Raw genomic sequence first — 22,974 nt, 5'->3', positions numbered from 1 at the left:
TTGGGCTTCTCCTCTGGTTCCCTATCTTTCGTCTATTTAGGGGTACCTATCTTCGCTGGCCGTGCCTCTTCTGCTCGTCTGGCTTGCATTCGGGATCGCATTATTGCTCATTTTCCTAAGTTGCAAGGCATGCAACTGTCTATGGCTGGTCGTATCTGTATGGTCATCTCTGTCATTCAGAGCGCGGCTGTTCATAGCATGTTGATTTATAAGTGGCCGGCTAAGCTACTTCATGACCTGGATCATGCTTGTCAGTCCTTTATTTGGACGGGCAACACCACATCTAAGCCACAGTCTTTGGTGGCTTGGAATAGAGTTTGTGCTCCTGAGGCCCAGGGTGGGTTGAACGTTAAGGCTTTCTCTCACATCAGTCAGAGTTTCATACTTAGGTTGGGGTGGTTGTTGATCACTTCGGATTCCTTGGGTTTCCAGCTATTCCAGAAACGTTATTTGGATTCCTGTTTGTGGCCTCGTTCTCCTTGGTTTTCTTCTACGATTTGGCTGGGTTCGCGGGATTCTATCCGCACTTTGATCAGTAACACGCATTGTTCTATCGGCTCTGGCTCTTCTATTTTGTTCTAGTTGGATAGCTGGCTTGGCTACCGGCTGGTGGACAAGATTGTGGTCCCGGCCGTCGATTATCAGTTTCTCATGCAGCCTATTTCGAACTATTATTTTGATGACACTTGGCACTTCACTCTGGATTTCGTGCAGGCTTTTTCGGACATTGTTGTTGACATCGTGTCTGTTCCTATCAGTGGTGGGGAGGATCGTCGGGCTTGGACTCATTCTCATTTTGGAGATGTATCCTCTGCGCTTGCAATGGATCATGTTCGTCCTAGTTACCCGGATGTGGATTGGGGCAAGTGGATCTGGGCACCGTTTATTCCGATACGCCGATCCTTTGTGACTTGGCGGGTTATTCTGGGCAGGCTCCCTACGACCAGTTCTATGAGTCGCTCTGGATACATCGATTCGGGTTGGTGTCCTCTTTGCAGGAATGCGAGCGAGGATATCAGTCATCTATTTTGGGAGTGCGATGTTGCTAGACAGGTTTGGGTTCCCTCTTCACTTGGTTCAGGGTGGATGGTTCGTCGATCTAGGAAATTGGGAGCTTCATCATTTGGGCTATGAAAAGGCCGATGAGCAAGCAGGTGAACAACCTCTGGCGGGTTGGTGTTATGTCTGCCATTTGGAGTCTCTGGAATCTCATGAACAGAGCTATTTTTGATGAGGCTCCGGTTTCCGCTGTGGCTCTGGCTATTCAGGTTAAAGCCTTCATCCTGGAAGCCTCTCGTATCAGTCTGGGGAAGATGGCTAATTCTATTGAGGAGCTTCTTATTCTTCACGGTCTTGGGGTGCCAGGTAGACCTCGTCGCCCTACGTCTTACATTTATGTGTTTTGGCTTCTTCCTCCTCATCCATGGCGGAAGATTAATATTGATGGCTCAGTTCATGGCTCACCTCCCCTTATTTACGCTGGAGGGGTTTTTCGTGATTCCTCGTCTGTTTTGGGTTGCTTCCATTTCTCTGCAGGCCGTGGCTGGGCGTTTGAAGCGGAGCTTCTTGCCCTCATCATTGCTCTTGAGCATGTTGTGGTGCAGGGTTGGGACTATGTGTGGATTGAGACGGACTGCACTTACATGGTCGATCTCATCCGTTCGCATTCCCACACGGTTCCTTGGAGGTTCTTCAGCCGTTAGCGGAAGGTACTTTCTTCCATTGCTGAGCTTCATATTATTATCACTCATATTTATAGGGAAGGGAATCGTGTTGCTGACTTCATGGCCTCTTCGGTGGTGGAGGAAGGACTCTAGGCATTTGCGATCCCAGATATACTCCAGCTGGTTAGCGATGACAGGAGATGCCTGCCTTATAATCGTATGGTCCTATAAGAGTGTTGTGTTTTCCAGGGAAGTTACTGTCCTTTTCTTGGTTTTTGTTTTTTGTCTTCTTTGGTTTTTGGTTGTTTCCTGGGTCCGTTGGTTTTGGGTGATTGTCCCTTCTTTGCGTGTTTCCGAGCCTCTACCGTGCTTTGGTTTAGTGTTGGGTTCTGGTGGTTGGCCTGGTCCTTTAGTCCGGCGTTCCTTAGGTGGTGCAAGGAGTCTAAGGTTTGGGCGGCAACGGCTTGATCAGCTTTCCTTGAAGTGATTTGTCCGGTAGATGCTAGCAGGAGTGTCTTCATTGCAATAGGTTTAATATCTCTGGTTTGTATGGTTTGATTGATCTAAGCTCTTGGTCTCTGCTCCTTTGATGGTCGTACCATTATGAGCATGGGAAACCTCGCGGGAAGTCTTTGGTTACCCCAATTACTTCATCCCGTGAAGATGGCCTTCAATGTGAAGTTTCTAATCTTTTAATTTAAGGATGAGATTCATAAAAGTAATTGCATTAGGAGATTCACTGCTAGCGGAGAATCGGGTCTGACCGGATTGGTTGTTTTTCTTGTTGTTGCTTCTCTGTACCTTACTTTGCACACTTCTCGAGGATAGCGGTTCTTAAGGCCTGGGTCTGGTTTAAGATGGTTTGGTTGTTGTGCCTCTTGGGTCCCTTCGCTGTTCCGGAGGATGTGTTGGGGCTTGCGTGACCGGGCTGGAGTGGTGCTCTTCCCTTGGCTAGCGTCCCTGGGGAGGGGGTTATTTTGTCATTTTTCCTTTTGCTCGGTGTCTTTTGCGTTTTTGTTTGCTTTGCCTGTTCTTTTTTGCACTTCTTGGTTGGCAGGTGTGTGCTCGTCTGCTCTGGCGCTGGTTTGGTGTGCATGACGTTTTCTGCTCTGGCTCTACCTGGGGCTGCAGCTCTGGTGCGGTCTGCTCTGGCGCCTTTGCACTCTGGCTTTGGCTCTATTGCTTCCGTCCTGGTGCTGGTTTGCTCTGGACATGCCAGAGCTGGTGCTAGTCTGCTCTGGACCTGCAAGAGCTGATGCTGGATTGCTCTGGTTCTGGGGTTCGGGTCGCTGCTCTACTCTGGTTCATTGTTGTTACAGGTCTGCTCTGGATCTGCCAGAGCTGGTGCGGGTCTGCTCTGGTTCTGCCAGAGCTGGTGCGGGTCTGCTCTGGTTCTGCCAGAGCTGATGTTGGTCTGCTCTGGATTTGCAAGAGCTGGTGCTGGTCTGCTCTGGATCGGCTAGAGCTGATGTTGGTCTGCTCTGGTTCTGCCAGAGTTGTTGCTGCTCTGCTCTGGATCTTTCTTGTTGAGGCTGGTCTGCTCTGGTTTTGACAGAGCTGTTGTTTGTCTACTCTGACTTTGGGGATCGGACCGCTGCTCTGCTCTGGAGCTTCCACGCTGTGGCTGGTGTGCTTTGGTCCCGACAGAGCTGGCGCTGGTCTGCTCTAGCCCTATTTCTCCGGTTTTTGCTGCTCTGATTTTTTTGTGCTCTGGTTCGTCTGCTCTGCTCTGCGGGTTTTCCCGGTGCAGTCTTTGCTCGCCTGCTGCTCTGCTCTGGAGTTTGCTCTTGGCATGGTCTGCTCTGGAGTCGCTTGCTCTGGCGTGGTCTGCTCTGGAGTCGTCTACTCTGGTGTTGCCTGCTCTGTCGGCGTCTGCTCCGGCACTTCTCTGCTCGGGCTCGGCTGCTCTGCTCTGCTGCTCTTCTCAGTGTAGCCGTGCCAGCGGGATGGCTTGCTCTTCCTTTATTGTTTTGGCTTTGAGTTGTTTGCTTTCTTTTTTGGCTTGGGTTTTGTAGTTTTTTCCTCTTTTTTGGACTTTTTTTTAGGCCCTCTCCTTGTTTGCGCCTGTGCTCTCAAGGTTTTTTCAAACTTCTTTTTTTCAATAAAATTTTCATTTCAGCAGTACTGCTGAGAAAAATTCTGCTGCTGCGGGGCAGAAAAATATTGCTGCGGTGAGAAATACTGCTGCTGGTTCTGATATCCCATCAGCTATGGTCTGCGGAACTAATTTACTTGATTTACTCCTGATCCTCCAGGAGCTTGATTTCTCCATCTAGAATTCTGCAGACCTTGATTAAAATTGGGATCTGTTTGGATATCCTTGAGCAGAATATACTTCAGCTTGCTCTTCTGGCGTGTAATCTCTCATTCTGTGACACTCATTAATTCCATGGCTAAAATCTCCACAGATTCCACAGCTTTCTGTACTCTGCTCTCTCACAGAAGGAGTCTCCATTTTGCTCATCTTGAGCTGCTGCAATTCTCTCATAATAGTAGCCATCTGTTTTTGCAGCTCGCCAGTCGGTGCTACTGCGCTTGCCTCAACCCGTTTTTCACTGATCAACTTCTGTTGGGAACTCTCAGCTAGAGTCTAAAAAATCTGATTGAGCTCTTCAGCTGTCTTCCTGGCTATGTTTCCTCCTGCAGTATTGTCCACCATAAATTGAGCAGTCTGAACCAATCCATCATAGAAAAATTGGCTCAACATCACAGGAGGCAGCTGATGTTGTGGGCATTGCCGGAGCAGCTCCTGAAATCTCTCCCATGCCTCATGAAAAGGCTCATCTGCTCCTTGGATGAAATTCATAATCTGGGTACGAATTTCCTGAGTCTTGTGATTGGGATAAAATTTTAGCATGAATTTTTCGCATGCCTCTCCCCAAGTTTTGATGGAATTTGGTGGCAGGGATAACAGCCAGGTCATTGCCCTATCCTTCAAAGCATACTGGAAGCATTTAAGCTTTAACTAATCTTCTGTGATTTCCAGCAGCGGGAAGGTCTGCACTTGGGTGCAAAAATCACGGACAAACATCAAGGCATCTTCGTTAGGTAGCCCATAAACGAGTGGAAGCGAGTTTGAATCGGTCGGTGTCAACTTATAGTTCCTGACTGCAGTAGGAAGAACTATAGCTGAACTCATGGCCTCAATGACAGACCGGGCAAGCCATATCTTCTTCTTCTTTTGCTACAGACTCTTCAGAACGGTCAGAGTCAGATTCTGCAGTATCCTCCATATTAGTATCTGAATAAGAGTTTTCTGCTTTTTCACGATCTTTTTTCCATATAACTGTTTGATCTGGATTCAGACTCCTCCCTGCAGTTTGGAAATAAATCCTTGCATGCACAACACTAACAAATGGATCAAATGCACCGGAGGGAGAAAATAACTGAATCAAAAGAAAGAAATAAAATAAACACAGAAAACAAAGCAACACAATCAAACGCCTAAAGCTTTCCCCGACAACGGCGCCAAAATTTGACTCAACTCAAAACACCTGTTGAATTGACTCGCAATCGTACGAGGTCAATTGCAGTGGAATAAGCTAACCCAAGTCGTCTCTCAAGAAAGGCTAAACAGGGTGTTCTCTCGTGTTGCATACAGATAGCAAAAAAATAAACCTAAGCACTCTAATTAAGATTTTGGGTCTCACTCTCTTTTTTTATCTAGCACGTAATTAAAATAAAGCATATAAAATTATCTAGACAGGAATCTGAAATAATTAAGCAGAAATAAAATAGAATTTAAATCTACGCTAGGGTTCTAGAGAAAAAGCAGTAATTCATTAAACTAATCGTGCAATGAAAATAATAATTATCTAGACAGCAAACGAAAATATTAAGCAGAATAAATCTATCTAGAGCGTAAACGATAATGAAGAAATATTGTAAAATCATAAATCCAGAAATTATCTAGGCAACAAATAAAAGGACTTACAGTAATGGTGATAACTAGAAATAAATCTCTAACGTTACTATGAATTATTCTAGGCGTAAGAATGAAAAATGAAAGAGAATAAACCCTAACTAAGAAACTGGCGTCTGGAACGATGGCTAGAACTGCGTTTGGAAAAAGTGTAAGTGTGAGAATTGGTAACCTAGGGAATGAGAAGTCTGCTCCTTTTATACTCCCCGAATGTAAAATATGCCTTTTCTCCTTTAATTACTGAATTACTGAATTTGGACACGTGGCATTCTCTAATTGGAACAAAAGAAGTGAGCATTGGAGAGAGAAGCTGGGCCGCTGGGCCTTGCGTTCGGTCGTTGGGATGAGCTCGCCCGCTAGCTGGGCCTCGGGCGATGGGAATCTCAGGCGTGGAGGAGCCCTCGGGCGCTGGCCTTGAAGCTCGGGCGCGGGAGTAAGGTTCTCGGGCGATGGAAATAATGCACGGGTGAGGGGAAAAGTGCTCGGGCGAGTAAAATGGCCAGCGGGTGAAGGGAGAAGGCCTCAGGCGCGGGGATGGGCTGCTCGGGCGAGGAAATAGGCTGCTCGGGCGAGTAGATAGCGCCACTCGGCCATGGGGAGCACCCATCGCCCGCGGGGTACCCACGTGCGGACTGCATTGCGCGATATTTTTATTTTGGTCTGTTCTCCTTCGTTACAAGTCGGAATTTGGATCCGTGTTCGCCTACGGACTCCTATCGAGACGAGCTACAATTCTTGTGAAGACTAACCAGCCAAATTCGAACTCCATATTTTTCCACTAATTAATCAATTAGAGCATTCAATATTGAGACAACAAAATAAACACATAAGCTCAAATCAATCAATTATTGAGTGAACGAGACCAAAAATATAAACTCATAACACACCTAAACACCCATATAAACATCACAAAATAGGACTAAACAGCTGTCATCTATCCCAATAGCTGTTTGGGGAAGTAGCTTTATTGCCATTTTTTTACTTCATTTATGTGGAAGTTTGAGTGGTCTTGCTACTTCATTTCGATAGTTGGATATGTTGGTGTGATATCTCAATAGGCGAGGCTCACCACTTCTATCCCAAGATTGTTGTAGCTCAAGACCTCTTTCTCTGCTAATTAAATAACGGTCTTATAGATAACAATTTTAAAAAAATTTAAAATTAAAAACAATGAAAAAAAAAGATACAAATATTTTTTTGAAAAACATTATAATACATGATGCTTTAAGAAAAGCGTCATGTAATATTAATTCAAAACACGCACATACATACGCTTTTCTTAAAGTGTCATGTATATTAATTTAAAACACAGTCATAAACAGGGGCGGAGCCAGGCCCCTAAAGATTAGGGGGCAAAAACTTTGCCCCTTTTTTTTCAAAATTTTGGTGGGGCAAGAATTAATTTTTTTTTTATAATTATACACATATATATGAATATTTAGTTATATTAAAAAAATTGAGGGGGGAGGGGGGGGGGGGCAATTGCCCCACTTGCTTAAGTTGTAGCTCCGCCACTGGTCATAAATGACGCTTTTCATAAAGTGTCATGTATATTAATTCAAAACATGCGCATACATGACGTTTTTCATAAAGCGTCATCTACATTATAAATACATAATACTTATACATGACGTTTCTTGAATAAGCGTCATATATTTCAATCTTGACACTTTATTCATGACGCTCTTTTTTTAAAAACGTCATCTAAACCAAAAAAACGCTCATAGATGACCCATTTTAAAAAAAATGTGTGATCTATCTATATCTATGTGCATTTTTCAAGTAGTGATTGACATCCGTAGTTATATCAATGATAAAGGACAATATAACATCAATTTAATTATTAATATGAAATTATTCAAAAAAAAAACTATTAATATGAAACTAAACATAAATAATGGTTTTAAAAAATGAATAGCATCAAAATGTTTAGGAGTTGAAACACATATTGTAAATGTAGTGCGAGTATCCGTCACAGCTAACTGGATCCAAACTAGCGTTGACGACTTTGTAGTGCGATTCAAAATGTAGCGTGAAATGACGCAGGCAAATTCTCCGAGTGCGCTGGACTAGAATTCAACATATGATTGTGAGTGGTGCAATGACAACGCCGGGGTTGGACTGACACCACCTCGGCGTTCGCCCATTGCACCACAAACAAACATGTTGCGTAACGATTTCTCTGAAACCTTCACTCAACCGACCTATCATTAGATATATATGTTTGAGTGATGAAAATTTAGACGTGCACTTGGGCTTAAATAGCTCTTAGAGAATGAGATCTGTTGCCGATAAAACTCACAAGAATCTGCAAAAGTAGTGAATTTCTGGGACCTGATTCTTGTTCTGCAATCCTGCCATGATTCTTCCCAAACTTTAAGGAGAATCTCATTCTACTTTGCATATGATGCTGTAATGTGTGATGTTCGTTAGTTTGCGAGTCGCTGTCTAAAAATGTTTGGTTTTGTGAAAATACAAAAGCTAAAAGGTACTTGATTCGCTCTACCCGTAATCTGGAAATTAAATAAGAGTAATAACCATTGTTTTGAAGGTTTTAGTCACGAATCTAGTGGTTTTGTAATCCTATATTAATTCATCGTTGAGGGATGCGTCTTTTTCTATTTCTTTTTTTCTTGTTCTATGAAAAGGAGGGATATAAAAGTCGAAAACAATTATTCCCCATATTTTAAATAAAAAATATATTATCGATATCTTGGAATAATATCATCATTAATTGGAATGAAATGAGGAAAAAAAATTGTTCGAAAAATGCTACTCCCTCCGTCCCACGAATCTTGACACGTTTGGATTCGCCACGGGAATTAAGGAGTTGTAGATTAATGTTTTAAGTGTGTAGTTAATAAAGTATAAAAATGATAAAGTAGAAGATAGAAGGTAATAAAAGTGATAAAGTAGGAGAGATAAGGTAATAATTATTACCTTAAGTGGAAAAGTGTCAATATTCGTGGGACGGCCCAAAAATGAAAACGTGCAAGATTCGTGGGACGGAATGAGTACTAAAAAAAATATACACCCTACATATAGAAGTATAGAACATGTGAAAACAATGAAAAAAAATAAAAAATAGTATATATTTTATATTATTTTCAATCAAAACGGATGCACCCTAAGTCTAAAGAAAATAATTTGAACCAATATTTTCAGAGAATAATATACATGTATACACAAATTAAGCATGAATGATATCGAGAAGCTTCTGATTCCGACAACCAGCTAGCTAGTTTAAGACTCTAATTATATTTATAGTTACCGAATCGTATTTTGATCTTTTTTAGACTACTGGCAGTAGCAAAAAGAGAACGCATCTTGCACGTATAATTAATCATGTCATCTATACCCATATATTATGTTATTTAGATAAACATTTTATGTTATTCAGATATTATGCAGCGGATATGTAAGAACCTTGTTTTTCAAAGGCCTTAAGGCTTCGTGTAGCACCTTTTAACTGAGGAATATAAATTGTGTTTTTAACGAATTCACTAATATTTGGATCTTCAAGACGTTCATTAATAAAATCGATAAGATTATTAGTAGATTTAATTTTTTCGTTTAATTTTTTAAAATAGTGAGCATATTTGCTACTTCTAATAAGATAATCATATGGAGCATAAAAAATATAATTACGATCTGAAGGAATTAAACTCATGATTTTTCATGATAAGAAAACTTACATAAACATAAAACTTACATAAGAAGAATTTCTTCAGAACTTCAAACAGGTACAATAAACACAAATATTTGACAGTGAGAGAGGGAGAGGAAGAAGAGGGCGAGCGAACTCAAGCGTGCTCCCCTTCAAAACTACAATAGGCATTATATAGAGAGGAAAATGAAACTTCCGACACATTTTGTCCAAGAAGTCAAAAAGGAAAAGGTTGGCCATTTTTTTTCTGAAAAGGTAATAGTATAGTAGCAATAAGTGAGCTTGAAGCATCTTTGATTGCATCATTCTGCATTTTGCTTCCGTCATTCTGCATTCGGGTTTTGTGCTTCTTGATACTTTTCAAGATCGAAGTCTGAATCATCTTCATCTTCATCCATTGCTTCAGTTTCTTCATAATTTTGTTGTTCTTTAACAACAAGTCTTCTTTCGTTTTCAGATGTTGATGTCAAGGGAATTTCTTCATTATCTGCATAGGATTTTCCAAAAACTTCTTTGTACAAAGAATTAACAGATTCTTTATTCATTTTTAGAAGTAGCTCTTTGAGCAACGTATCATGAGAAGAAGCCTGAGCATTCATATTTTTCATGATGTTGGCAGATGGTTTGAGGGATAGAATTCCTCTTTTGTCAAAGGTTTTACCTTCATCAAAGAAATTTTCTTTTGGCCACCATTTAAGAAGAATTCTTCTTTTAAGTATGGTAGCGGTCATCTTTGTTTCGATTTTATCGAACTGTTGATTTTCAAGGTTATAATCCCATCTAATAATCCATGGGACTTGATAATGGTTTACGAATTGTAGAATAGCATAAATATTCTCAAGATGATTATTTTCTTTATAAAATTTTCTCCAGATATTTTTAATATCCTTTGGAACTTGGGTGATGCCCCCCATGAAAAGAAAAAAGAGAAATACCAATTTGGAATTTTTTGATTTTCATCATCAAGAGTGAATTTTATCCACCATGAGTGCTTTCGAGCACTATTTTCATAAAGGAAAATATTATCCCAAGCTTTGACATAGTCATAATAGTTATAATATGGAATCCCTTGAAAGTTTTCAAGTTTTCTGGATTGAAAAAGTGGAAGACCCCAATTTGAGGCGGGAAGAATTCTCTTAATAATGAGTTTGGAGAATGCAAACTCTTTATTGGGTTTTTCCATATGTTGAACTGTTATTGATCCAGTATCAACTAGAATTCTCTCAAAGTATTCTCGAGTCTTATTCCCGTGCACTGGTTGCATGTCTTTATGTAGATAAATATTTGCAATTTGCAAAGGAGAAAGACCTTTTAGGTCATTTTCAATTGGACAAAAATTTAAAAATCCAGAGACGAGATATGGATATCTTATCTCTTCTTTTGTTCCTCTTTGAAGGAAGATAGCATCATTATAATATTGAATATCATAGGCTTTTTCATCATTTTCAAATTCTTTAAGATAATCAAAATCTTTTAGATTTTCTTCTTCACGTGAGTCAGAGCTTTTAGCTCCTTGTGGCTTTTGGAATTTTTGATAATTCTTTGATGGAAGAATTCATGTCATGGGCTTTTTCCCTGAAGCTTGTCGTTTAACGACCTGTGACCACTGATTGTCCCTGTAAAAATTCACGAGTAAGGAAATCCGGTATGGAGTTAGATTTTCCTGAAATATGTTCAATTTCAAAATCGAAACATGCTAAAATAGCTTGCCATCTAGCAAAAATTTGTTTTGATGCGATGTTTTTAACATCGTTAAAGAGAATATATTTGGCAGATTTGCAATCAACTCTTATTAAAAATTTATTGTTTAAAATGTGTTGGGAACCTTGTGGAATATCCTAACCCTTGTTTTGATGATACCAAAAATTATAGGACTTAATTGTAATAGACTAGAATTATTTTGAACTCAAGTGTTAGAGTTCGTTTCTAGTTTAGCTTGCGGTGTCAAAGACTGAAGACTGAAGAACGAATGACTGAAGACTGAAGACTGCAGATACGAACTGAAGTATCAGTTGAAGAATCAGTTGAAGACTGATTACTTAATGCGCGCAAAGGATTGATACTAAAGTCAAGTATCAGTTGAACATTCCTCCTAGGACTGATCTTCCAACGTTCAGAGGAAGCCACGTACTCACAAAGTACAGCCGCATTAAATGCAGAGATCTCAGGATCTTATCTCTGCAGAGGTCATTCCTATCTGGTGGTTACTTTTTAGAGACGTCACATCACCTGTCCATCAAAGAGAGCCATTTCCACCCAGACAAGGAACCTCGAAGATTGAAGCCTCAGCCCAAATTCGAATAGCTCTCCAACGGAAGAAATCTTGAGGATGATTTACGCCAACGGATCTATTCAAGAGTTCTCCTACAAAGAGCGCTCGAGGATCACTTCAACCTTCACCGATTCAACAACATAAGTTGAAGCTCTGCCGAAATTGCTACTCAGCCTTAAGCCTAAACTCCCCAAAGCTTGAATCGAAGAAGAGAATTCCAAAGCCAAAATCAGTCACTGCTGATTACATACATTCTCTTAGACCCTAGGCATATATCTGTTTACCCAGAAGCCAAAGGTCAAACTTGCTTCAAAGAACTTGTTCTTTGTAAGTATAGTTGGCACTCGTTCAAACCTCCACCCCATAAGAGTGTTTTGAGTGGTTCGGAGGTCAAAAGAGTTTTCTGACTCTGAGAGTCTTAGCACGGGTTGTGTTAAGCAAGGGAAATCCTACGCGAGTGAAGCGCGGGTACTGGAGAAGGGTTTTCTTCAGTGTACGGTTGTGTGCACCCGGCAAGCACACGGTTCGGTTTGCAGTGCACCTGTTAAGCACTTGCGGAGTGGATTGTTGGTCTGATCAACCAACCGTGGATGTAGGAAAGGGTTTTTCCGAACCACGTAAAAGTCTCTGTGTTGTTTACAGCTTTCAGTTTTACATTCTTACTTGTGTTATTTCAATTGATAAAACTGAACACTGACTAACTGCAAAGAGAAACCATAACCAACAACTTGCTCCACCGAGGCTATTTCGAAACTAAGTTTAATTTCCGCTGCGTATGATATCAGTCTGACTGATCTATCTTTCAATAGTCAGGAAGAGTGTTATCATCTCTGTTTTAGCAAACTCGACTGAAGCCCTTACTGGCATCAGTTAAGTTCCAGCAACTTAACTGATAACTCTTTACTGAAGAGCTTTCAGTATCAGTCATCAACCCTGTTTGGTCAAAACTGATTTCAGTAAAACAGGCGTCTTTGTTTGCATGTAAAGTTTCGTTTTGATCTCTGACTGAGATCCCTCTGATTGAGGTCGGTAGATTAATTTGAAAATAGCCTATAGGTGTATTCCTCCCCCCCCCATACACCTATTCGAGACCCTCAGGACCTAACAAAATGTGTCCTTCAAATTTAAGGACACACTTAACAATAGCAAGTAATTCTTTTTTAACAGTAGAATAATTTTTCTGGGCATTATTCCAAATTCCATATGTAAATCTAACTAGTTCTTCTTTAGAATTTTCAGGGTTTCTTTGTTTAAGAATTCCACCATATCCGATTTCGGATGCATCTGTCTCAATAATTTTGAATGCTTCAGGATTAGCAATAGATAAGCATGGGAGTTCTTTAACTCTTTTCTTAATGCGTTTTACTGCATTAGTATGATCTTCAGTCCATGGTAAAGGATTTTTCTTTAACCTTTGGAATAATAATTTGCAATCTTGTGCAAGATCCTGATAAAAATCTCCGATATAATTTAGACTTCCTAAAAATCTTTGTAATTGATTTAATTCAAGTATTTTGTCAGGAAATCTATCGGCAAAGAGTATAACTTTCGATTGGAGTAATTATTTTATTTTCAATAAAATGTCCTAAAAATTTTATTTTAGTTTGAAAAATTTTTATTTTCTTACTATTAATAGCTAAACCAGCCCTTTTGGTAACTTGTATAAAAGTATTGAGATGTCTAAAATGTTGTTCTAAATTTTCTGAAAAAATTAAAACATCATCAATATAAACAATTATGAAATCCATATAGGGATTATATATTTCATTCATAATGTTTTGGAATTCCATGGGAGCATTTTTTAATCCAAATGGCATAACGTTCCATTCAAAATGTCCAAATGGGACAGTAAAAGCAGTTTTATATTTGTCTTCTTCTTTTAGAAGAATCTGGTAAAATCCTGATTTAAGATCGAATTAAGAAAAAACATTTCCTTTAAACATTCGATTTATCAGATCTCTTTTATTAGGTAAGGGATGTTTAATCCATTTTAAAACTTTATTAAGTGGTTTATAATTCATTACAAGTCTAGGAGCACCTCTTTCAATTTCGGAAGCATTTTCAACATAAAAAGCTGGACAGCTCCAAAGACTATTGCTTTGTCTTATTAGACCCTTTTTTAAGAGATTATCAATTTCTTCTTTACAGACTTTTAACAACCTGGCTCTCATAGCAATAGGCCTTGCTTTTGTGGAAACAGACTTTTCATCGAAATTATCGATGTAAGGAAGTTTAACTTCATGTTTTTTCTTACTCCAAAAGGCATTTGGAGTTTCTGCACATATTTCATTATTAATTCTTGTTAAATTTTTTTGAATTTTTTCTTGTATTTCTTTGGAGTTTATTCTTTCATTTAATTTTTTAAAACTTATTTCTTCTTTTAAAGAATTTATAAATTCTTTTTTATTTTCAACAACCCTTCCGTAAAACATTAATAGACTTAACTTTAGGAATAGTTGTAAAGGGGAAAAATATTTTTTTTCCTTGAACTGTACTAAACAATCCATTATTATCAATTTTGTTGATAGGGAAGATAAGTTGAAAGAATGGGGTTCCTAAGATAACAGGAACTGGAATATTTTTTATTAAAATAAACGAAGTTTTTAGACAAACTCCTGAATTGCAAATAGCAACATCAGATAATTTATAATCAACACTAAGAGGTTGATTATTAGCAGCCGTGATGAATTGAGTAGTTTAAGTGTAATATTTGGAAGGTATTATTCCTTCACTGATACAATTAACATCAGCTCCTGTATCAAGGAGAGCTTCAATAGTAATAGAGTATTCTTTATTAATGATAAGTGTTATTTTAGAATACCATTTTTGTGATTAAATTTGGTCAATTTTATTAACCCAGACTAAGTTTTTTAAAAGATTAACTTCCGGTTCTTCATTTTTTGAAGAATCATTATCACTTTCTTCATCAGAAGAAGTATTATCATTTCTCCAAATATTTTTATTAATATTATTATTGGTATTTAAAATATCAATTCTTTCTTTGAGAAATTTTATCTCAGATTTTATTATATTAATTTCTGATTTTAATTCAGATATAGTAGGCTCTCTTTCTTTTTCTTTAGCTCTTTCAAGAATCTTATTGTAAGAGTATAACTCTTTTTCTTGACTGAGTTTTTTAGTAAGTTTAGGTATGTTATTAGAAACATTACTACCATTAGTATTAGTGACCAAAGATAAATAATGTTCTATAGCTTTTCTTTTTTCTAAAGGATCATTAATTTGATCAATTAGATTAAGAATAAAATTTTCTTCTTGAGTAATAACATTTATTTTTAATCCCATAAAGTTTATTAAACAAAATCACAATCGCAGTCAGAATTACATTTTTGTGGTTCACTATTATCAGATTCATAAGAATCATATGATGATTCTTCAGATGAGGAAGAGTTTTCATTATTCTTAAGAATATTAACAAAAACATATTTTCCTTCTTTTTCATTAATCAGAATTTCTCTTAAGGAATCTTTTAAATCCTTTTCAATGTTAAGATTATTTATTTTCTTTTTAACATAACATTTGTTTGCCATGTGACCAATTTTTCCACATTTCCAGCAAACAGGTTGTTTATCATCATCCTTTTTGAAAGAGGATTTTTTATTCCTTTTAGGTAATCTACGTTTTACAAATTTTTTAGCTTTAGAGAAATTTTCTGAATTAAAATTTTGTTTCCTTTTAAACTTATGTTTTTTCTTACATCTTTTAGGATACTCTTTCTCATGATATAAACCAAGTTGTTCACAAAAATCGCCTAAAATATTTTTATTTTCATTTTGTTGTAATTCAAGTTGTTTTTTCAGCTTGATATCATTGCAAAGTATCATTCCTTCTGCAACTATTTCTGCAGAAATATCTCCATAGGTTAAGTTTTCCCATGAAATATTACCATTATCAAATTTTGTTTTTAATCTATTGTTAACTCTTTCTGCAAAGAGTGGCGGAAGACCAGCTATAAATTTTTCTTTCCAGAAATTCATATTACAATCATTTCTAGTAAGAACTTTGGTCATAAAAACATCTTTATACCACTGGTAATCAGAAAGCTTTGAGCATTTTAAATTCATTAATTGTTTTTGAGATTTACTTAACTGAAGCTCATTAGCTCCAACAAAATTAGATATGATAGTATAAATTAATGTATTAACAGCATCGGATTCTTCTTTCCTAGAAATAGGATCAATAATGGTTGCATTAAGAATTTTGGCTTTTGCTTCTTTGGTAAGGTAAAAATCCCACCATCCTTGAAGCTGACCTGTGAATCCGGTAATAATAGATTGGGCAATTTGCCTATCATTATTATCTTTTATTTTTGCTGCAGATGCGTAAATAAGCATTTGTTTTCCTACGGTTTTTATTTGGTATTCAGATTTACCGTCTATATTCCATTCGGTAATAGACTCTCCGCTATATTGGGCGTAATCAATTTTTTCTTCTAATTGAAGATCAAAAGGAGAAGGTCTATTATAGAAAGGTTTAATAGAGGAAAATCTATTAAGTTTATTAATAGTAAGTTCCTCTTTTTCTTCTGATTCAGAAGTACTAAGATTTTCTTTTGTTAAAACTGTAATATGTTGTGAGTTTGAAGATGGAGTTTCAACTTCTTTTCCTTTGATTTTAACCTTTTGAAGTCTATTAATTAGTTCTTCAAGGAATTCTCCATCTTTTTTCGAACTTAAAAGGAAATTTTCTTTTTTAAGATTTTTTTTTTGAATAGCGATTTTATTAAAAAAAAGAACCTAAAAAGAAACCCTTGAAAGCACAGAAAGCAGACTAAGGGCCGGGCCTCATTAAAACCTTGCTAAAGAAAACCCAATGGGAAAAACCTTAGCAAGGAAAAAGAGTACCCGTCTACGAAGAAACAAGAAAAAGGAGACAACCAAAAGGGCAACGAAGGGTGAAACAACTTCAGGAACTCCGGCCTAACCATTGCCCCTAAGAAGTTTCGGACCCTATCGCCGCCCCAAAAACAGCCAAAACCAACCCAAACACAAACAAACCAGCCGAAAAAATACAGCAAAGTATGACGGGCTAAACAACCCATCACCAACTCCACAAGGCCGGTCCAGTTGGTGACAAAAACATTCAAGGCCAAAGGGCTACACCCAGCGAAACCCAACGCCTTGCAACCAAACGAGAACGCCCACCACGGCCTCAAGCCCGAGCGCACCCAAAGCTTGGAAACAGACCGTGAGCCGCCCCAACCAGCACCACTCGCAATAGTAACCTCCAGAACCGCCAAAGCCTCCGCGAAACTCCAGCCACGCCCAATCGCCAACGCCCTACCAATCAGCGGCCCAACCGGCTGCCAATCTTGCTCAAGAGGCTGATCACCGCAACTAACCGAGCCCCTTCCCAGCTCCAGAACCGTCCCCGCCATCTGCTCTCCCACGAGGATCATCTGTTTCTCACGCCACCACCTGCAGAACCAAGTCTCGTGTGGCGAAGAACTCCGGTCCCAATCACGCAACCCGCACATGAGAATGAGAACACATGTCCAAGCGTGTCGCATTTTTTATCTCTTCAATTTCATGAGGCCACCATCCTTCATCGCGAACAGGATTCGCCATGATATCCGCAGCTTTATTTCCTTCACGAAAAATATGCGTGACATGTAGTTGGAAGTTATTCAACATAAGCAAAGTATTTTCCCAAAGAGCAACGAAGCGCCAAGGAACCCTTTTGGATCTTTCCTGCAGAAGGCTTACAACGTAAGTCGAGTCCGCTTCCATCCAGAGACGAACCCAACCTCTAACATGAGCAATCCTAATGGCAGTGATAACCGCCATTAATCCAGCCTCAAAAGCGTAACCAGTGCCGTGCTTATAATGGAAACATCCTCTGACCCACCCCCAATTATCTCTGAAAACCCCGCCAACACCAATAGCTCCCAGCGCCCCCAAAGCTGAGCCGTCAGTGTTCACCTTCATCCAAGAATGAGGGGGGGGGCCACCAGCTAACCGAAATGAGATTCAGCGGCGGCGCAGCTCTTCCCTTCACACCAATCGTGCGAAGAACCACATAATCTGACCATTCGTTCTTCATATGCCCCAAATTTTTGAAGTTCTGCTCCATCTCGACAAAGGCCACTTTTACCATGTGAAGAACCTGTCTATAAGAGAAGTGCTTATTATCAAAGATACAACTGTTACGTTGTGTCCAAACCGCCCAAATAATCGTAATTATGCCAGCCTTCCAAAACTTCTGCACCTGAGAACTACAATTTCTATTCCACGCAATCACAAGAAAACTTTTGATGTCTAATTCTTGAAGAGCCTGCGGAAAATTAAACCAAATCAAAAACTCCTCCCACACTTTTCGAACCTGCACGCAATTCCAAAAAGTGTGATCCACCGTTTCCTCATTACTCCTGCAAATCGGACACCAATTCGGAGTAACAAGTCCATATCTAATAAGACGATCATAAGTAGGCATCCTATCATGAAGGAGGCGCCAACAAACCAAAGAACGCCGAACAGGAATGAACGGTTCCCAAATCCACGAGCCCCAGGAGACCTGCGGAAACTTCTGCCCGTGATGAGCAAAAGCAAGAGCTGACGTGACCTTCCCCTGCAGAGACGGCTTCCAGAATCTCGTATCAGAGTCCCCAATCGGAACAAGCAGGATATCACAAACAATTTGTGGAAAAGCGTTGACAAATTCCTGAGTAAAGTGCCAACACCCATCAAAGAAGTAATCTGCCACGGTATGCCGAAGAGTATCTCTAACAAAAAACGGCACCCCACATTTGTCCACAAGAAGATACCCAAGCCAATCATCCATCCAAAAGAGAGTCTCCCTACCACTACCAATGTAGCTATAGGAGTCATCGACGAGCTCCCCGATTTGATCACGAAGCCCGAGCCAAACAGAAGACGCCGCAATATTTCTTAACGAGCAGTGCGGAGTCAAATAACGTTGCTTCACAATGTCGTAACCAAAACTGTTCCCCTCAATCACCTTCCAGGCCATTTTCATTAAAAAACACTTGTTCATCGTCTTAAAAGATCGAACACCCAAACCGCCTTCCGACTTATGAGAGCAAACACGATCCCAGCTGACAGAGCACCCCGGCGTTTTACGGATATCCCCACTCCAAAGGAAATTCCTGCAACTTGAGTCCAGGCTCTTTAATAAATCCTGAGGCCATCGGTAAACCAACATAGAATGAGTAAGGGAGCTGCTGATCACCGAATTGATTAAGCACAGTCTACCCGCCATAGACAACTGAATACCCTTCCAGTGGCCAAACTTGTTAATAATTCTATCATGAATAGCTCGCAAATGGGAAGTTTTAGGCTTGCCTCTAAAGATCGGAACTCCCAAATACACGAAAGGCAACGACCCTGTAGCAAGAGGCAGATGTCTCGACACTTTCCTCTTAGTGCTCGACGTGACTTTATCCGAGAAGAAAATGTGAGATTTCGAAGGACTGAACACCTGTCCCGACATGTGACCATAATACTCCAAGATTTTGTGCAGAGTCTTGGCATTCTGCTTAGTAGCCTTGCAAAAAATCAAAATGTCATCAGCATAAAACAAGTGCGTCGGGAAAGGAGCTCCCCGGGATAACTGCATCGGGGCTAAATGTCCCGATCTCTGACAGTTAGAAAAGAGCGCACTTAGGGCATCCTCGGCAATGCCAAAGAGAATCGGCGAAAGCGGATCGCCTTGCCTAACCCCTCTAGAGCAACCAAAATAGCCACAAAGCTCCCCGTTGTACAAAATGGAAAGACGCGCCGACTGAAGGATGGTCTCAATCCAACCAATGAATCTTTGGCTGTAGCCGCAAACTTTCAACACATTGATTAAGAAATCCCAGCGCAGCGTATCAAAGGCCTTGGTAATGTCCACTTTACACGCCATATTCTGCCCTCCGCCGGATCGGTTTAAGCAGTTAATTCCCTCAGAACCAAGCATAATACAATCATGTATCGTTCGCCCGCTAATAAAACCAAATTGATTACGCGAAACCGAGTGCTCCGCAACCGAATTAAGTCTAACCGCTAAGACCTTCGAAATGATTTTGAAGAGAAAATTTGAGAGAACAATAGGTCTCAGGTCCGCCACGGTATCCACCCTCTCTTTCTTCGGGATAAGAATAAGCGTATTAGAGTTGCAGCCACTCGGAAGATAAGAACGAGTGAAGAAAGTGATAACCGCCTGCCAAACGTCCACCTTAATAATATCCCAACAGGAATGAAAAAATTTACCAGAGAAACCATCAGGGCCGGGGGAGCTGTGAGAATCCATTTGAAACACCGCAGCAGTAATTTCCTCTTCATCCGGAATTCGAGACAGCAGCTCATTGTCCTGATCCGTGATGCTATGATCCAAGACCGCCTCCACATCCACAATAGAAGCCTGCGCCTGCCTGTTTTCCGTGAACAAAGTGGAGAAATACTCCACGATATGTCTGCTGATGGCGACCTGATCAACACACGTCGTTCCGTCAATCCTCAATTGTGAAATAAAATGAGGCTTCCGTTTATACTTAAGCATGTTGTGAAAGAACTCCGTATTACGATCTCCATCCTGTAACCACTTCACTCTGCTCTTCTGTTTCAGCAGCAAATTTTTGCAAGAGAGCGTCATGTTGATGCTGGCTTGAGCTATTACCTCCTTGTCAAACAGGTCATCGGTGTAGCCCTCGGTAGCAATACGATCTTGGACCTCCTGCAGCTCTTGCTGCTTTTCCATAATGAGCTTATCAACATTCCCGAAAGTACTTTTGTTCCAAATCCGTAACTCTTTTTTCAATCTTTTCAACTTAGCCATGACCGTAAAGATAGGGCAAGAACAGTCCAAATTTTTCGACCAAGACTGCTTCACCATCTCCAAGAAATCCGGGTGTAAGGTCCACATATCCAGAAACCTGAAAAAACGACAACTCGGCAGCGGGACCGACTGACACATAAGGAGAATCGGAGAATGGTCGGAGGTGGCTCTGGGCAACACCTGAGTAAAAATAGTATGCCAATCCTCCGCAAAACTGTTCGAGAAGAAAGCTCTGTCAAGGGTCGACTCCACATGCGACGGCATAAATCTGCGGCCCGACCACGTGTACTTCAAACCAACCGTGGGCGACTCAATACACCCAAGCGAATCAATAAAGGCGCAGAACTCCTCACAAGAAGCCGCATTGGGGCGGCAGTTGCTGCTCCTCTCATGCGCGCCTTTCACCGCGTTGAAGTTACCTAAAATCACGTACTTAGCAGTAGCAAAGGAGAGAATATCCATCCACAACTTTCGCCTAGCCACATAAGTAGACGCTCCATGCACCACAGCAACCTTGAAAAAATGACTTCTCCACACACAATCCAAGATAACAACCTGATCCGAAGCATAAATCACGTTATTGCAAACGTCAGGCTGTGAAAAAATCCAAATGTTAGAGCACATATTCAATCTCGAGTTTTGAAAACAAGGAATGAGATTTAGCGACTTCCAGTATCTGTTAAACGTTTTGTGAAACGCAGCTTTAGGCTCAACAATACCCAAAATTAACGGAGAGAATGAGCGACAGTGCTCCTTTAGCAGCAGTTTAGATTCGTCCGTGAGGCCGCGGACGTTCCAAACCATGAAATTCATAGAGAAAATTAATTTTCCGTGGCTAAGGCATCCGCCTTTTCCACTTCCACCGCCCAGCTTCTAGCTCCAATTTTCGCCATAATTTTAGCACTTGAGGAACCATCATTGGCGATAACAAAATCTCTCGGATTTCCCCCTGCTTCCCAAACCTTGTACAGCTGTTCTTTGATGCTTTCAACCGCCTCTGGATTGGGCTCGATATTAGTCTCCTGAGCTTTTCTCAATCTGCACTTAATACTGTCCGTTCCCGGCAGCTGCTTCTTTGTCTCTTTATTCGGCTTTCCCGGGGGCCTGCCCCTTTTCTTCACCGGCGGCAACTGCTCGTTCTCCTTGCTAACCGGTAAGTCACTACGGTTAATCTGAGAATCACTTTCAATGATCTGCAAATCAGCAGCTTTGTCACCAACTTCTTCACTAATGATGCTCTCCGTGAACTTATCCTGGTGGTTCTCCTGCTTTCTCCAATTTTCCGTTTCCAAGTCCGTATTCAATTCCTTGACCCCATTCTGTCGATCATGCTGGGGCGATTCTGGGATTTCCGTTTGTATTTGCTCAATATTCTCACTCTCCGAATCATCCTCTTCCGAAGCATCCTCCTCCCTTAAGCAGTCTTTCCGCCTATCATCATTCACGTCTTCAGTATGGAGTTGAGCTAACGCATCGAATCTGTTGACAACAGTAGTTTCCTGAAGAATGTTCTCCCTCGGCTTCCAGGCCGACTTTTGTTTGCTAACCTCCAAGGTTGTGTTTTTCTGAGCCAAGGTTGTATTTTTCAGAGCACGACTATCATCCTTCTCCGCCGTAATAGGAATCACCTCAGCACCGTCCGTCTCCGTTCTTTTGTTGCCGCCTACTGTGTCATTAATAGCTTCCTTGTCCGAACGCTTTTTGCACTTATCCAAATTGTGTCCAGTAATTTTACACTTAGTGCAAAAAGCCGGCAATTGCTCGAATCCAAACTCCACGTAAATAGAGCGATCATGACAATCCACAGAAGCCGAATCCGGTAAAGGATGAGCCAGATCCACTTCCACCAACACTCTCGCATAGTGCCCAACCTCACCATGAGCAGTAGCCCCATCCACCTTGATAGGCACCCCCGCCGATCGAGCAATGCTTGATATAATTTCTTTTGTCCAATATTCCACAGGTAGATAGTATATACGCATCCAAACTTGACAAAGAGACGATATCTCCTTATAAGGATCGAAGTTTCTTACCCATTCGCGAAGCCTCAAGGTTCCTGATCGCAGATTCCAACCGTTAGAACGTTTAGCAATGATTTTGTCGTCAGAAGTAGAGAATTTGATCGTGTAGAAGCCCTTGCTCATAGGAATCAAGTTCCATTCTCCTTTCGGCTGCCATATCCTTTGGAGTTCCTGTTTCACGTCCGCAGCAAGCTTCGGTTTCTCACCCTTGTGAAGGAGCAATCTTCCGATGAGAGCATGTTGAAATTGCTTCACCCTTTCTTTATACATGGCCTCTGGAATTTTAATGGAAATCATTCCGTCTTTGAATTCAGGTGCGATAGTGGCACATCTGTGGACCAACACATCAGGTTTCCTGGTAGCCGCCGGCTTGGCGACATTAGCGTAGGACGTCGTTTCTTTTTGTATTTCCTGTGAAGTCACCGTTTGTTTCATAGTAGCAGTAGTGTTCTCTGGTAAACCATCATGATTTCTCAACTCCTCATTGGTTAAAATCACCGTCCCGCCAGAGGAAGTTCTTCGTGCCATCATAGAAGATTGGATTTCTGAAACCCTAGAAAGGTCATGAACCCTAGACGGGCTTTCTGAACTTGAAGCCTTCGCGGGAGAATTCTGAACGAAATTAGAAGAAACAA

General features: G+C 40.5%; 1 protein-coding gene across 1 annotated transcript; it reads right to left on the bottom strand.

Annotated features, from left to right (window-relative positions):
* Positions 1-17,002: 17,002 nt before the first annotated feature.
* On the bottom strand, positions 17,003-21,122 carry LOC131018665 (uncharacterized). The gene is made up of 4 exons (XM_057947380.1): positions 17,865-21,122; positions 17,751-17,816; positions 17,572-17,652; positions 17,003-17,464 (listed from the first exon to the last, which is right to left on the bottom strand). Exons 1-4 carry the CDS (start codon positions 21,120-21,122, stop codon positions 17,003-17,005), a joined length of 3,867 nt encoding a protein of 1,288 aa, XP_057803363.1.
* Between the last annotated feature and the right edge of the window lie 1,852 nt (positions 21,123-22,974).

The sequence above is a fragment of the Salvia miltiorrhiza genome, chromosome 3 (genome assembly GCF_028751815.1).
Source record: "Salvia miltiorrhiza cultivar Shanhuang (shh) chromosome 3, IMPLAD_Smil_shh, whole genome shotgun sequence".
Taxonomy (NCBI): domain Eukaryota; kingdom Viridiplantae; phylum Streptophyta; class Magnoliopsida; order Lamiales; family Lamiaceae; genus Salvia; species Salvia miltiorrhiza.
Note: the sequence above shows the minus strand (reverse complement) of the source record. Positions and strands in the feature narration are given on the sequence as shown.

Excerpts from the sequence above, each read along its gene's own strand:
- LOC131018665 (XM_057947380.1), bottom strand. The coding sequence starts at position 21,122 with ATGGTTTGGAACGTCCGCGGCCTCACGGACGAATCTAAACTGCTGCTA. Across the intron at positions 17,653-17,750 it reads ATAGAAATTGTAGTTCTCAG|ACAGGTTCTTCACATGGTAA; the intron begins GTGCAGAAGTTT and ends CTTCTCTTATAG. Across the intron at positions 17,465-17,571 it reads GGGCATATGAAGAACGAATG|GTGAACACTGACGGCTCAGC; the intron begins GTCAGATTATGT and ends TCTTGGATGAAG.